This window comes from Mustela erminea, chromosome 16 (genome assembly GCF_009829155.1).
Source record: "Mustela erminea isolate mMusErm1 chromosome 16, mMusErm1.Pri, whole genome shotgun sequence".
In the NCBI taxonomy this organism is placed as follows: Eukaryota; Metazoa; Chordata; class Mammalia; order Carnivora; family Mustelidae; genus Mustela; species Mustela erminea.
In genome coordinates this window covers 492117-509221 of record NC_045629.1, presented here as the reverse complement: position 1 = coordinate 509221, position 17105 = coordinate 492117, and the positions used below count along the sequence as shown (strand labels likewise).

General features: G+C 37.5%; 1 protein-coding gene across 4 annotated transcripts in view; it reads right to left on the bottom strand.

Moving 5' to 3' along the window:
• Nucleotides 1–17105, bottom strand: part of SPIDR (scaffold protein involved in DNA repair) — a 607809-nt gene that overhangs the window by 296610 nt on the left and 294094 nt on the right. For all 4 annotated transcript variants that reach the window (XM_032316108.1, XM_032316109.1, XM_032316110.1 and 1 more), the window contains exon 8: nt 9603–9816. In XM_032316108.1, coding sequence (XP_032171999.1) covers nt 9603–9816 — 214 coding nt within the window. The remainder of the gene's footprint in view (nt 1–9602; nt 9817–17105) is intronic.

Below are 17105 nucleotides of genomic sequence, written 5' to 3'. Positions count from 1 at the left end.
ACCTCCATCAGTATAGGGAAGGGAGGCGTATCTTACCAGAACCTGACTCAGACACTGCTTTTTAGTCCTATTCTATGAATTCATAAACTTAACATGATGCCGAAAAATGGTTTTAGGACTCCTAAGTAATCATTTGTGGGTGGGGGAGAGATGCATTTCCTACTTTATTACATAAATATAAACTCCAGGAGTCAAAGATTTAAATGTAAAAATTTTTTTCCCAACACAATTTGTTGAAGAGACTGTCTTTCTATTGGATATTTTTTTCCTGTTTTGTCTAAGTATTTATCTAAAGGATATAATAACAGTGATTCAAAGAGGCACATGCATCCACTATTAACAGCAGCAATGACACAACAGCCAAAATATGAAAAGAGTCCAGATGTCCACTGACATATATATATATATATATATATATACCCCCACACTATATGTACACACACACAAAGTCACACTGAAATATTACTCAGCTATCAAAAAGAATGAAATCTTACCATTTGCAATGACTTGGATGAAACTAGAGGGTATTATGCAAAGTGAAATAAGTCAGTCAAAGAAAGACAAATACCATATGATTTCACTTATATGTGGAATTTAAGAAACAAAACTGATGAACATAGGGGAAGGGAAAGAAAAATAAAATATGATAAAAACAGAGAGGGAGACAAACTGTAAGAGACTCTTTTTTTTTTTAAGATTTTATTTATTCATTTGAGACAGATACAAAGAGGGAGCAAATAAGCAGGGGGATAGGCAGAGGGAGAGGGAGAGGAAGAAGCAGGCTCCCTGCTGAGCCAGAAGCCCAATGGGGAGCTCAATCCCAAGACCCTGGAATCATGACTTGAGCCAAAGGCAGATGTTTAACCATCCAGCCACCTAGGTGCCCCTGGAAGAGATTCTTAACTGAGGGTTGCTGGAGGGGAGGTAGGTGGGGGGAACAGATAATTGGGTGATGGGCATTAAGTATGGCACTTGATGTAAGGAGCACCGGGTGTTATGCAACTGATGAAATCATTAAATTTTACCCTGAAATTAATAATACACTATATGTTAACTAACATGAATTTAAATAAATGAATATATAAATGTAAAAAATTTTAAGTAACTAATCCATAAAAGTATTAGAATAAAACAAAATCTCACAGCAAGAAAGATCTTAACTTCTTTACTACTTTGATATAAAATGCAGAAACTACAGAAGATAGGTAATTCAGGGATACCCGGGTGGCTCAGTCGTTAAGCATCTGCCTTCAGCTCAGGTCTTCATCCCGGGGTCCTGGGATCGAGCCCTGCATTGGGCTCCCTGCTCAGTGGGAAGCCTCCTTCTCCCTTTCCCACACCCCCTGCTTATATTCTCTCTCTCGCTGTCTCTGTCTCTGTCAAATAAATAAATAAAATCTTAAAAAAAAAAAAAGGTAATTTGGTCATGGAAAAATAGACTACCCTGCTTTTCAAAAACAAACCAAAAAACCCCTGTTCCATAAAACAGTTAAAAGACTAATGACAAACCAGGAGAAAAGTCACTGAAATGTAAATGATTGACAAGGAGCTATTCTTATCATTTCTAATGTATATGATTGACAAGGAGCTATTCTTATCATTTCTACAAGATAAAGATCAATACTAAGATAAAGATCTTGGTATTATGTAATACCAAGTAGTAAAAGATCTTAGTTGATACTAAGATAAAGATCAATAATCCAAGAAAACACAGGTCAAAAGTCATCAACAGGCATTTCACAGAAAATAAAATATACCTGGTTCTTAAATACAGGGAATGAAGCCTAAGCCCATATTACAGCAAAAGAAATGCAAATTAAAATTATAAACTTCATTTTCCAGTTTTTAAATTGGTGAAGAACAGTACAGTAGGTTAGTAAAAGGAAAATAGGCACTTTATGTATACCGCTAGTAGAAATGTAAAATGGTTTGATAATGTCTGCTAACATCAAAGAGGTATATATCCTCTCATCCAGCAAGAATATTTAAAGAAACACATGTAGAAAATGATGTAGTCCTGTTTGTAGCAACCAAAGAGGAGGTGCAACCTACATGTCCATTCAAAGGGTCTGATTGAATAACAATGGTATCTTTAAATTAGAAGTCAGTGCAAAAAGAATGTAGCAACTATTAATATACTAGCATGTTGTTACTGAATGATCTCCAAGATGCATTTTTAAAATGAAAAAGCATGACACAGAAGTATTGTTGGACATATTTTTGTAAAAAAGAATAACAGCAGGAAATACTTAAGTAAGTTTATATTATATATGCATCTCTCTATATATAGTTGTGAGTGTGTGACACACACCCCATCTCTAAATGGTATGTAAGAAACTAGTATGAGTGGCTGGGTGAGAATTGAGTGGCTGGGGAAAACAAATACGGGAAGAAGACTCATGGTTCACTGTATATCCTTTGATACCTTTTATAATCTGTATTATATGTTTTAGATACCTACTAGAAAAACCAATTAAATACTTTTAAATGGAAGGGGAAATCTATGCTAAAAGTATGGAGAATTAGAGGCATTATCCTGCTATAGGGACCTACATAACAATTCTGAGTTTAACTTTATCCACTTATTTAAGGAAAAGATAAATCAATGTGATATACCATATCAACAAGAGAAAGGATAAAAAAATGATCATTTCAGTAGATAAAGAAAAAGCATTTGACAAAGTACAACATCCATTCATGATAAAAACCCTCAACAAAGTAGGGTTAGAGGGAACATATCTCAACATAATAAAGTCCAACTATGAAAAACCAAAAATTAACATCCTACTTAATGGTGAAAAACTGAAAGCTTTTCCCCTAAGATTAAGAACAAGAGAAAGATGTCCTCTCACCACTTTTATTCAACATAGTCCTAGCCATGGTAATCAGACAATAAAAAGAAATAAAAGGCATCCAAATTGGTAAGGAAGAAGTAAAATATTCACCACTTGCCGATGGCATGTTACTACATTTGGAAAACCCTAAGTTAGGACTCCATCAAAAAACTGCTAAAACTGATAAACTCAGTAAGTTTGCAAGATACAAAATCAATATACAGAAATCTGTTGCATTTTTATACATTAATAATAAGGTTGCAGAAAGAGTAGTTAATGAAACAATTTGATGTACAATTGCACCAAAAAGAATAAAATAGCTTGGAATAAATGTCATCAAAGAGGTGAAAGACTTGTATTCTGAAAACTATGTAACACTGATGAAAGAAACTGAACACGACGCAAAGAAACTGAAAAAGATTCCATCCTCATGGACTGGGAGAACAAATAATGCTAAAATGTCAATGCTACCCAAAGCAATCCACAGATTTAAGGCAAACCCTATCAAAATACCAACAGCATTTTTCACAGAAATAGAATAAAATTTATGTGGAACCACAATAAAGACCTTGAATAGCCAAAGCAATCTTGAAAAAAAAAACCAAAACTAGAAATATCACAATCCCAGATATACTGGGATATCAAGATAACAAGTATATCAAAATATACTTGTATCAAATATATACTTATATCAAGTATATCAAGATAGCAACTCTCTGCTCAGCAGGGAGCCTGCTTTCCCTCCTCTCTCTCTGCCTGCCTCTCTGCCTGTTTGTGATCTCTGTCTGTCAAATAAATAAATAAAATCTTAAAAAAAAAAAGACATCAAGTATATCAAGATATACTTCAAAACGATAGTAGATCAAAAAAATATGGTACTGGCACAAAAGTACAAACATAGATCAATGAAACAGAGTAAAGAGTCTGGAAATAAACCCATGATTATATGGTTAATTAATCTATGACAAAGAAAATAGGAATATGCAGTCTCTTCAATAAATGGTGTTGGGAAAACTAAACAGCAACATGCAAAAGAATGAAACTGGACCACTTTCTCACACCATACATAAAAATAAATTCAAAATGGATTAAAAAAATTAACATGAGACTGTGTGTGTGTGTGTGTGTGTGTAAAATATATATGTATATTATCCAGCTGTAAAAAATAATGAAATTATATATGGGATTTAAGAAAAGAAACAAATAAAGTAAAAAGACAAAAAACCGGACTCTTTTTTTTTTTTTTAAAGATTTTATTTATTTATTTGTCAGAGAGAGAGAAGGCGAGAGCGAGCACAGGCAGACAGAGTGGAAGGCAGAGTCAGAGGGAGAAGCAGGCTCCCCGCGGAGCAAGGAGCCCGATGTGGGACTCGATCCCAGGACGCTGGGATCCTGACCTGAGCCGAAGGCAGCTGCTTAACCAACTGAGCCACCCAGGCGTCCCAAAAACCGGACTCTTAAATGTAGAGAACAAACTGGTGGTTACCAGAGGGGAGGCTGGTGCAGTAACGGCTGAAATAAGTGAAGAGGATTAAGAGTACTCTTATTGTAGTGAGCACCAAGTAATGTACATAATTGTTTAATCACTGTATCATATACCTGAAACTAATATAACACTGTACATTAATTATACAGGAATTAAAATAAATAAATAAAATTTAAAAAAATAAATATATAAATAAAATGAACAAAACATAGGGGCAAAAGCCAGGATTAAAAAAAATAAATATATAAATAAAATGAACAAAACATAGGGGCAAAAGCCAGGATTAAGTAATGTACATAATTGTTTAATCACTGTATCATATACCTGAAACTAATATAACACTGTACATTAATTATACAGGAATTAAAATAAATAAATAAAATTTAAAAAAATAAATATATAAATAAAATGAACAAAACATAGGGGCAAATGTTTCTAAATGTAGTTCCAAACATAACTGAGCTAGAGTTTTCAGTGTCTCACTGTAAAAAAACTCAGCATACTTTGAATTTACATATTTTTGTTGAAATACAATAAATGAAACCATAAACTGTTGTTTATATAAGAAGATAAAATAGGACACTGCAAACATCAAATACTCTCAATATTACTGAGTTTTACCATAAGCTTCCAGAAAGGACTTCAATAAAACAGTTGAAAGAACACAAGAAATTACAGGAACAAGACCCTAGACAGGAGGAGCACTGACAGGACAGGGAGGAAATTGCTCACTCATTTCATAGCAAAATTCTAAACTAAAATACTTAAATTTGCTTGACTTTGAAAAACAAAGTAGGAAAAACAAAGTAGGAAACAGTAAAGCATGAGGAAGGAGATAGTTTCCAATTTTAGATACGGGACCAAAGGAAGGATTCTTGAGAAGGTAACACCTGAGTAAATGCCCAGAGAAGATAAGAAAATTGCACACCATGCAGACATGGGGAGGCATGGGATAGGGCACCCCAGCACAGGCAATGGTAAGAATCCAGGCCCCAGGGGGAAAGTGGTGTGGAATCTGAGGACCAGAGTGGAGTCACGGGTGGCCACGACAGAGCTGGGGAAGGAAAGGGGTGGGAGATAAGGCCGAAGAGCTCAGGAGGGGTTTGTGTATGAGGTGAGCAGACACTAGGGCATGTGGAGCCAAAAAGTCGCATGACAACTTACACATTCATAGCTTTAGTCGTCTTGAAAGAGACAAGAAAGCATGGAAAGAAGCAAGGAGTTGATTTAATGAACTGTTGCAATAATCCAGAGGACAATGATTACCTGGAAATGTTCTGACAGTAGAGGTGGCAAGAAGTGCTGGACTCTGTTTGCATTTGGAAGTGGAGCTACCAGAATGTTCCCAAAGGCAGAAGGGAGATTATGAGAAAAAGAGGAGTTGAGGATATGTGGGGAAGTAGAGGGAGGGTCAGGAGCTTGACTCTGCCATGCCTTCAGTACCCAAGTGGAATCATGCCTCAGGCAGTAAGGAATGCTGCTCTGGTGATGGAGCAGAGGGTGGGTCACAGATAGTTCTAGGAGGGATCAACTCCTAGAGTTGGCTGCTGGCATTTAAAGTTACAAGATGAAATGAAAGCACCAAGGGGGTGAGGTGGACAAGATAGAAAAGAGGTCTAGTACTGAGCCCAGCAGAGCACTTTCTTAGTGAGAAGCCAGAGAAAGGCATGAGGAGCACAGGGGAGGCAGGGAAACAAAGCAGGAGTGAGCACTGCACTGCAAGGAGACATGATGGCCACACAAGTGACCATAGGAGAAGCAGCCTGGAGCTCACTGAGGTCACTGATGATGCCAGGGGTGAGATATGGGAAATGCTGGGATGGAAGCCTGAACAAACAGGCTCAGTAGAGAATGGGGTCAATATAGCCATGGTGGAAAGAGGAACTACAGTAAAGATGAATTAAAAAAAAAATTTTAATGAACTATTAGGACTTCATCAAGATTAAAAGCTTTTGCACTGCGAAGGAAACAGTCAACAAAACTAAAGACAACTGATGTAATGGGAGAAGATATTTACAAATGACCTATCAGATAAAGGGCTAGTATCCAAAATCTATAAAGAACTTGTCAAACTCAACACCCAAAGAACAAATAATCCAATCAAGAAATAGGCAGAGGATGGGGCGCCTGGGTGGCTCAGTGGGTTAAAGCCTCTGCCCTCAGCTCGGGTCGTGATCTCAGCGTCCTGGGATCGGGCCCCGCATCAGGCTCTCTGCTCAGCGCGGAGCCTACTTCCCCCCTCTCTCTGCCTGCCTCTCTGCCTGCTTGTGATATCTGTCTGTCAAATAAATAAATAAAACCTTTGAAAAAAAAAGAAAAGAAAAGAAATAGGCAGAGGACATGAATGGACATTTCGGCAAAGACATCCAAATGGCCAACAGACACATGAAAAATGCTCCACATCACTTGCCCTCAGGAAAAAACAAATCAATACCACAATGAGATACCACCTTATACCAGTCAGAATGGCTAAAATTAACAAGTCAGGAAACGAAAGATATTGGCAAGGATGCGGAGAAAGGGGAACTCTCCTACACTGTTGTTGGGAATGCGAGTTGCCGCAGCCACTCCGGAAAATAGTACGGAGGTTCCTCAAAAAGTTGAAAATAGAGCTACCCTACAACCCAGCAATCGCACTACTGGGCATTTACCCTAAAGATACAAATGTAGTGATCCAAAGGGGCATGTGCACCCGAATCTTTCTAGCAGCAATGTCCACAATAGCCAAACTATGGAACGTGCCTAGATGTCCATCAAGAGATGAATGGATAAAGAAGACGTGGTATATATACACAATGGAATACTATGCAGCCATCAAAACCCCGAAATCTTGCCATTTGCAACGACGTGGATGGAACTAGAGGATATTATGCTGAGTGAAATAAGTCGATCAGAGAAAGACAATTATCATACGATCTCTCTGATATGAGGAATTATGAGGAATTTGAGAGGCAGGGCAGGGAGTCATGGCGGGTAAGGAGGGAAAAAATGAAGCAAGATAGGATCAGAGGGAGGCAAACTATAAGAGACTCTTAATCTCACTAAACAAACTGAAGTTTGCTGGGGGGTGGGCGGGAGGGACAGGGTGGCTGGGTTATGGACATTGGGGAGGGTATGTGCTATGGTGAATGCTGTGAAATGTGTAAGACTCCTGGGGCAAATAATACATTACATGTTAATAAAAAGATTTTTTAACATGGTAGAAAAATAATAGCATGATTTTAGGATGATGAGAAATTTCAGAGAGAGAATTAATGGCATTGTATTCTTTTTTTTTTTTTTTTAAGATTTTATTTGAGAGACAGCACAAGCACAAGCAGAGGGGAGGGGGCAGAGGGAGAAGCACTCTCCTCACTGATCAGGGAGCTTGTGGGTCTTGATCCCAGGACCCTGGGATCATGACCTGAGCTGAAGGCAGACACTGAACTGACTGAGGCACCCAGGTGCCCCACTGGTATTGTATTCTTGAGTGAGCTATGCAGAAAGACAGTTGGTCATTACAAAATTATTCATAATATCCTCAAACTAAAGACACTTAACTATAAACAGAAGAACAGATGCATTAATTACATAAATTAACACAATGGTATACTATAGAGCAATAAAAATGAACAAACTGCTAAATGTAAAAATACTGATGAATCTCCCAAGCATAATATTAAGTGAAAGTAGTCAGGTGAAAAAGAATGCATATTGTATGATTTCTTCATGGTTCTATTTATATGAAATTCTCAAACAGTCCAAGGAATCTTTTATATCATAAGTCAGGATGATAGTCACCTTGTATGGGAGGGAGAGGAAGGAATGAGAGGGGTTGGGGTGGTCCCAGGTATGCAATGCATTCTATTTCTTGTATGAATAAAAATTACATAGTTGGGGTACCTGGGTGGTTCAGTTAGTTGCGTGGCGGCCTTTCACTTAGGTCATGATCCCAAAACAGGCTCTTGCTCAGTGGGGAGTCTGCCTCTCTCCCTCCCTTTCCTCCTGCCCCTGCTTGGTGCTGTATCTCTCTCTCTCTCAAATAAATAAATAAAATCTTAAAAAAAAAAAGAAAAGAAATTACCTAGTCACTTTGTGATTATTTGTAGAAATGTGTACTTAGAATTTGTGTATGATCCTGTATGTATCTTAAACTATTCAAAAAGATATATTAAAAAACAAACAAAACAAAACAAAATGCAAGTTACCCTATGACATCCGCAGACTGTTAGGGTAAGAGTTTAAGTAAAGACTGAGAATCACTCACTATGGACACCATGAAAAAAAAGATCCCTGTGGGAGGGATGGTTAACTTTTCCTTTTTTTTTTTTTTTTTAATTTTATTTATTTATTTGACAGAGAGAGACACAGCGAGAGAGGGAACACAAGCCGGGGTAGTGGGAAAGGGAGAAGCAGGCTTCCCATGCAGGGCTCAATTCCAGGACCCCAGGATCATGACCTGAGCTGAACGTAGCTGCTTATAGAAACTGAGCCACCCAGGTGCCCCTGGGATGCTTAACTTTAAAGACCTATAAGTCAACTTCAAACCTAAGAATATAAGAGATGAATGAGACTTCTAAAAATCTGCCAGTAAAATCAAGAGTCAGCTTTTAAAACAAGGCTGCTCAAATGTTCCCTCAAAACTAGTAATTTTTTGGGGCAACTGGGTGGCTCAGTGAGTAAGCCTCTGCCTTCGGCTCAGGTCATGATCCCAGGGTCCTGGGATCGAGCCCCGCATCGGGCTCTCTGCTCAGCGGGGAGCCTGCTTCCTCCCCTCTCTCTCTCTGCCTGCCTCTTTGCCCATTTGTGATCTCTCTCTGTCAAATAAATAAATAAAATCTTTAAAAGAAATAGTAGTATTTTCTTTTGTAGTAAAAAATAATACCCTATAGGGAAGAAAGCAAACAGGTATATATGCTTTTCATCCTTCCCACAGTGATTAGTAAAGAAATATTAAATTACTGTATATGATCATATTGTCACAGAATGCCTCTTACTAAAATTATATTTCAAAGAAAGACAAAAACAAAAACAGCCAGATTTATAAGATACCACTTTGACAGAAATCTTGATATGGTTTTTTCTTCCTCACCCCTCTGCCCTCAAATTATCAAAAATTTCCTGCCAAAAGTTCAAACAAGCATTCAAATACAGTTCAGCACTTCTGTTACATAAAATCTATGTCAAATATTGGCTTCCTTATCCTGGCATTTCTCCATTGTAAGGTGACAAAAATGTTCATCATAAAAATATCTTTTAAGACAAACTCACAGTGACTGCTGGAATCAGTTCTTTGCACTCACCAGGGAGGGTAGATATGGACGATGTCTTCGGGATGTCCCTTGAGGTGGTGAGCAGTCTCCTTTGTGAACAGAACCTTCAGGCCAGTCCTGGGTACCTCACCTTGAGAAGGGCTGTTGGCCTGCAGCCCTGCTAAATGCTCACACATAGCCACTTGGATGGTGCATTCCTCATGCAGCTCTAGAATTTTCACAATTAATACACCAGATTTTCTACCTAGAAGGTGTGGGGGGGGGGCAAAATAGAGTAAAATAGACATATGGTCAACTGTGAATAAAATATCATGAAAAAAAGAACCACATTAAGATCGCTTTATTCACCTCAAGAAAATGGTTTGTAAACTTTGCAATGTATAGACTCTAACATACTGTGACACCTTTTTAATCAAAATAACATACATGTTGCATTTTAAGCAACATACAAAATAGTTTTCCATCATAAAGAAACAGTCTTGCAAACACAGAAGACTCAGACCCATCATTTCACAGAGCATGTTCTTACACCAAAATTTTAACTCTTTTGATAACCACAACAAAGGAAGTAACATCACTTATTGGTCCTTCTCCTTTCTTATATGCTCCCACTACCTCATTAACTGCTTTGATTCTCCACTTTGGAAATGATACAAATGGTTGCAAATGTTCTAATGATCACAAAGATTAAAGGTAAGGATTTCTGAGGAATGCTGAATGTTAGGGCTCAATATTTATATAGATGGAATTTAATCTGAATTTAAGTACTGGCTGATTAATTAAGTTCAGGCAAGACAGATAGCATTTCAACACGATTTTTCATGTGTAAAATGGGGATCATCCACCTGCCTCAAAGAACATTTTTAAGAATTAAATGAGAGAACTAAAGTTGACAGTGTGTATAACCTAAAACCCATATATGTCCCAGAAACTGTCACAACACCAGGAGACTTAAATAAGGATACATACCTCAGTACTGTTTAACCCTAAGAGCAGAAAACTGGAGCTAGCACAAATCAGTAGGAGGAAAGGTAAGCCATGCTGTGTGCATAGAACAGAACACATGTAGAGCAACAGTGGACCAGGTCTATATGTATCAGTATGGACAGATCTCAAAAACAAGAGGGGATGAACAAGATATGTAGAGTATGATACCTATAATGTTATTTTCTTAAGCACAGAAAACAATAAAGTACTGTTGCAGATATATATGTAACATAAGTATATAATATGACTAGCAGGATACATAGAAAAACATACTTAAGGAGAAAGAGAGGAGCATGACAGGATTTCACACTTATTTGTCATATTGTTTCTATTATAAAAATATGTGGATCAAACAAAGACAAAAGATTAAAATGTTATTAATTCTAGGTGGTAAGTATACTTAGGTTTTTCTATTACTTTTTTAATTTAAAAAAAATAAATGAAATAAAATAACAAAAGCTAAGTGTCTAGCATAGTATCCTGCTAATAATAACAGACACTGATAGTTTTCTTTACCCCTTTAACCAACTTTTTAATAGCGAATAACAAAAATTAATATTTAAATAGCACCAATGTTTTCATCATATAATTTCATTTCATTTCCATTTCTTTCTCCCCTTCGTCATTTTCCCCTCACTCTTAACTTTCCATTCCTTCCTTTCTCTAAGTGCCAATAGCATGTGTTCACATATTAAGCAAGGCCACACCGAGCACTATCTTAAACTACTGTTTCCTGAGGTATGTACCTATCTTGCTACTATTTCTTAAGGTAAGGAAGGAAACAGAATGGGGGAAGGATATGAACAAGCACAATGTCAGGCTGGCAGTACTAGTCACTATGGGGGAGGTAAGTAGAGGAATGAAAACAAGTATTACAGAAAGGCACTAACTAGGAAGTAATCATTGAGTCCCCTCTGCCGCAATAGTTGTTACTTTAATAAAAAGTGGCTCACCTCGGTGAATAGGAAAAGGAGTCAGGATAACATAAAGGTCACTCTGGTACATACACACCATTTTTCTCATGTAGGGCAGCCAGAGCAACGGGAGGATAATTAGGATCTTTAGCAGCAAAGGGAAATGCCCTAGGTTTCAGGGCTATGTTAACTATAGGAGAATTTGTGGACATATTTTATGAATTTTTAAAACTTGAACCTACAGTCAGGGCCTATCCCTAAAACTATGCAGTAGGCATGGAACCTCTCCCATCAACCAGTGACAGCAGCTGCTGTTCAGAGTTCCAGGGTCCATGAAATCAGGTGGTATGGCAAAGCATACTCTCTTGGGTCTGTGTGGCTGAGTATCTGCCTTGGCAGCCTCTACCCATACTCAGTAGTCTGCCTGAGTTGCATAAGTTCTCTCCTTGGGTACTAATTATTGTCTTGTGCAGCTCTGACTAAAAGTGAAATAGGTTTCAGTGGTCTGTCCAACCTTACAGTTTCCATAGAACTTTGACAGATTGTATAAAGGCAAGATATTCCAGAAACACGTAGTTATTATAGCAGAAATACCTATATATCTAAGATGAATCACACTGCTACTAACTATACTCTCTCTGAAGATTTTTATGATAAATCCTGGCAATATTCCTAAAACTATGGTTTCTGCTGAAGATACATAGCCCTAAATAACTTACAAAATAAACATGCTTCATGGTATTATCTATCACTACAGCCCAGGTGCTTCAGCACAGAGTAAACATAATTTTTTTTTTTGAAGATTTTATTTATTTATTTGAAAGAGAGAGAGAGAGAGAGAGGGAGCATGAGCAGTGGGGACACAGAGGGAGAGGGAGAAGCAGACTCCTGCCAAAGAAGGAGTTCCATGTAGGGCTCAACCCCAGGACCCTGAGACCATGACCTGAGCCCAAGGCAGATGCTTAACCAACTGAGCCACCCAGACATCCCTAGGACAAATATACTTAATGGTACTACCATCACAGCCCTGGTATACTGTGGCATCGAATAAGCACACTGTATGGTATTTTAATAAGCACACTCTGTGGTATTACTATCACCACAGCCATGATGCATTGCAGTATAGGAAAACATGCTTTATGGTAGTATCACTAGAACCTTGGTATACTGCAGTATAGAATAAACACCCCATATGGTATTGATTATCACCCTTGTATACTGCCACATGGAATAAACACACTGTATGGTACCAACTATCACTAAAGTCCTGGTGCACTGAAGCATGTCTGGTGACTTAAGTAGGCTTGGTAAACCAGAATGCTGAGCAGTGCCATCTAGGCTCTACCACAGGACTAGAACACCACAATGTTCTCTACAAAGCACTATCAAGTCTCTCATAGAGAACATCCTTCCAAAACAGCCTTGGGAGAAACCAGTGGCCTGCCTTCCCTAAAGAAATTAAGGCAGTGTAATTCCCACTTTCTGTGAGGGATAAACAAGTAAAAAGCAACCTAAGACAACTGTACATTTGAAGCGAGCTTTCAATCTGGGCATAAGAAATACTGCTTTTACAAATGAAGATTAATTAAATGGGTGGTATGAAAAGGAATTTCTGTGCCAGCAAGACATTTTGCATAAATGCTGTAAGACTCAGTCAAAATATCACTTTGACCAGGTGATTACTGAATTCCAGCCAGAAGCAACTATTCCTTCCCTTCTGAAATCCTCAAATACCTTAACTATGCTTATCTTTTTTTTAACAGTGTCCTCATTTTTAAATGGGGATGGTATTAGCCATTCTCAAGAACACTGCAAATATCAGAAGATATAATAAGGAAAGCTCATAGTGCAGGGCATGGTCTATCACACATGTAATAGTAGCAGCCATTGTCACCATGGTCACTGTCAATGTTAACTTTTCAAGGCATTTTTAAATCTATTATCATACTTGACCTACAATAACCCTATGAAATAGATAAGGAAAATATTAATCTCCCATTTTGACAGATAAGAAAACTAAAAAAATCACTTGCTCACATGACTTTCTTAAGATCAGAGAGAATTACTGGCAGGTCTAATCCTAGAAGTTGAGTGTCCTTACAAGTCATGAACCAAAATGTCTCTCAGGTAAATGCTGGTCAAAAACAGGAACTTGTAACTGATGCTTTTTTCCTACTCTATTATGTTAAAACATAAGACTTGTTTAAAATGTAAAGAAAGCATATCCAGTTGAGAAATGGAGGATCTCGTTATGGCTGGACATGGTCAGAGTGTTAACACTAATCATTGCACTGTAAAAGAAAAGGATACTTTTTTTTTCTTTAAGATTTTATTTATTTATCAGAGAGAGAGGGTGGGAGAGAGTAAGCACAGGCAGACAGAATGGCAGGCAGAGGCAGAGGGAGAAGCAGGCTCCCTGCCGAGCAAGGAGCCCGATGTGGGACTCGATCCCAGGACGCTGGGATCATGACCTGAGCCGAAGGCAGCTGCTTAACCAACTGAGCCACCCAGGCGTCCCAAGAAAAGGATACTTTTGTCACAATACTAAATATTGAAGAGTTAAGTGTCACTACGATTAAATGTATAAATAGTAATATATAACACCAAAGACTTTAAATGATTAAGAAAGAGGAATAAAAGGATTCATATAGAAAGTATACCACGGGATATAGTAAGTTCTATCCATATATATAAATAGCAGATAAAACAGTTCTTAGTTAAAAATGGAAAATATTAACTTAAAGGCTAACACTTGCCAAATGAATGTGTGAATGATTTATCAGCTAACTGCTCTTAAAAAATTCTGGTCTTAAATGGCTAAGAGGCTACAAGGAATCAAGTAAATGATATAAGAACAAAATGTATCTGAGACTCCTGGGTTAAATGACTTTTTTGAAATATATAGGTATTTACTTGAAATATATGGAGCCTGGGTCCATTTACATACAAAGTCAACTTCTAAGTAGGTTATGTTAATGAATTAATATGTATTATAATGATAACTTTCATGAACATTTATATAAGAAATACTATACAAGAAATTAATGAAAATTATACAAGAAAGTACCAAGTGGAACTAATTAGTATGTGGGGATATAAAGATGTTGAGATATTGAAATGATCCCCCTTTAGAGGACAGAAACATCTCTAAGTTTTTCTAAGAGAAATACTTTTCATAATATATTTGTCGTACTCTAAGTTACTATATTTAATTAACCAAACATTGGCTACATAGTAATATGGAATTTTGCCTTTTATTATTACTCTCTATCTTCATAGATATCCCATTCAACTAATCTATACAGTGTCTTGCATTAGAGTAAATGGCCTACTGTTTTCTGAAACTGGTGCTTTTTCTCTTCTTCATGCAAATCATCAAAAGTGCCCACCACTCCTTTTTTCCCCTCAGTTCTCACCCATCATTACTTGCACACACAGAATGACAGACAGACACATATGCACATACACATACACACACAGAAGTTGGGATGACAGCACAGCAAACCTTGGCGATGGACATCTGGGGATTTTAAAGTCTATCAGTTTCCAGTCAAGTAGAACTTCTGTCCTGAACAGATACTTGACACGGCTACTACCAGCTATGATTATTGAAATTCTTCTTGTTGTACTAACTCTGGATTACCATGGTATAATCAGTTCACATTTTACTCTTTTTAAAGATATTTTATAGCTTTCCCCCCCAACCCCCAAAATGATACACATCTTTAGAACCAAAGTGGTTTTATACGGCTGCTTCTGTTAGTTACTTGTGAAATTTTAAATACCTTTAAATAACTCTATGTCCTAATCTATTACTTTCTGGTATATGTGTGTGTGTATATATATATATATAGAGAGAGAGAGAGAGAGAGAGAGCGCGCGTGCGCGCACGTGCACCAAAGACTTAAATGATTAAGAAACAGGAATCAAAGGATTCATACAGAAAGTATGCCACAGGATCTAGTAATTTCTATCCATATATATGAATAGTAGATAGAACAGTTGTTAGTAAAAATGGAAATCCCAGCCTTATAAAATGAAGGAGGGCTAGAGTCCTAGGAATACATATGAATGAGAATATCCCTATCCTCAATTTCAAATGATTGGTTATAGTCTTTTTATGCTCAGTTAGGCCCTCTAAATGCCAAAAGAAACAGGATGGTATTCTGGTGGCTTCAATATCATCACCAGAAGTCTCAGCTTTCCCCAAAAGTTCATTTCACCCCTTCAGAGAAGAGTCCATTCCTCTTCTGGCTAGGACTAAATATAGTCTGCCTAAACCTGGGTGGCAGGGCATAGGAGATCAGATGACAAAAGCCAACCAGAGAGAGAAGCCAAGGTCTTATACCATTGGGTAGACTTGTGTTATTTCCTCTGAGTGTGTTGGGAAATCAATGAGGAAGTCGCATAATCTGCTTTGCTGAGAACAGACTGAGGGTAGAAAGGAAGAAATGGAGAGACCAGTTAGGAGGCTACTGTGGCGGAAAAAAAAAAAGACAGAGAGAGAGAGACAGAGAGACTATTGTGGCAACCTTGAAGAGATGACAGTAGCTTGCATCTGGGAGGTGAGGCGTGGGGACAGTGGTGGTAAGAAGTGCCTGGAAGCTAGATATATTTTGAACATAGAGCCAACAGAACTTGTTGATGGACTGCAAGTGGGAAATGTAAGAGTCAAGAATGACTCCAATGTTTTGGCCTAAGAAAGGAGAAGTATAATTAATGTTTATTGAGACAGGGAAGATTTCTAGATGACCAGCTTTCTTTGTGTGTTTTTGTGTTGGGGGAGGGGGTGGCCTTGAGAGGGAAGAATACTGGTAATGAAGGTATCAGTTTTGGATATATTAAGATTGAGATGCCTCTTAGTTAATACAATAGGCTGACCTTAAACGGACCTTTTCATTCTAGTACCTGGCCATTCTAATCTATGGTACATAAGGCCCACTACAGTGTTCTTTTAAGTATAAATTTATAATAGCCACCCTTGTGCTTGAACCCTTCAATGGTTACCTACTGGATAAAATCCAAACTAATTTCCAGTGTAAAGAAAGTTCTTTGTTACTTATTATTTCTAGCTCCTCTAATCTCAAATTCCCCAGCTCTACTCAGTATTTTTAATTCTTTCTATAGGAAGGTGAAAACTAGACCATACTTTTTAGAAAGAATTTCATTACCATCTCCCTGGTGAACTCCCTGAACACAACGTTCTTTTTCCCCCAGCTGAGTTTATTACTCTTGTTTATGTCATCACTGCACCTCTTATTTACCAACATTTTTGCACATAAAATGAATAGTTTTGTCTACTAAACCATGAACTCAGTGCTGTTTCTCGATCAGTACCAATAAATATGTATAAACTAAATGAACCCTAATACAAATTGATGTAAAGAACTTGGGGAATATTTTACTAGCCTGAATTTCACTGCTAACCAAGATGATTCTAACTTACTTCCCCTTCCCTATGCTGAACATGATATGCATCCAGAGAATGCAAATTAACTGTGATTCAAGTGATACTCCAAGAAGAAAAATAAACAACACATTTCAAAATAAAATCCAAATGATGTTTTACCTATTCACTGTTTGTATCTTACCTGTCTTCATTAACATGTACTGAAATCTGAATTGTATTTGT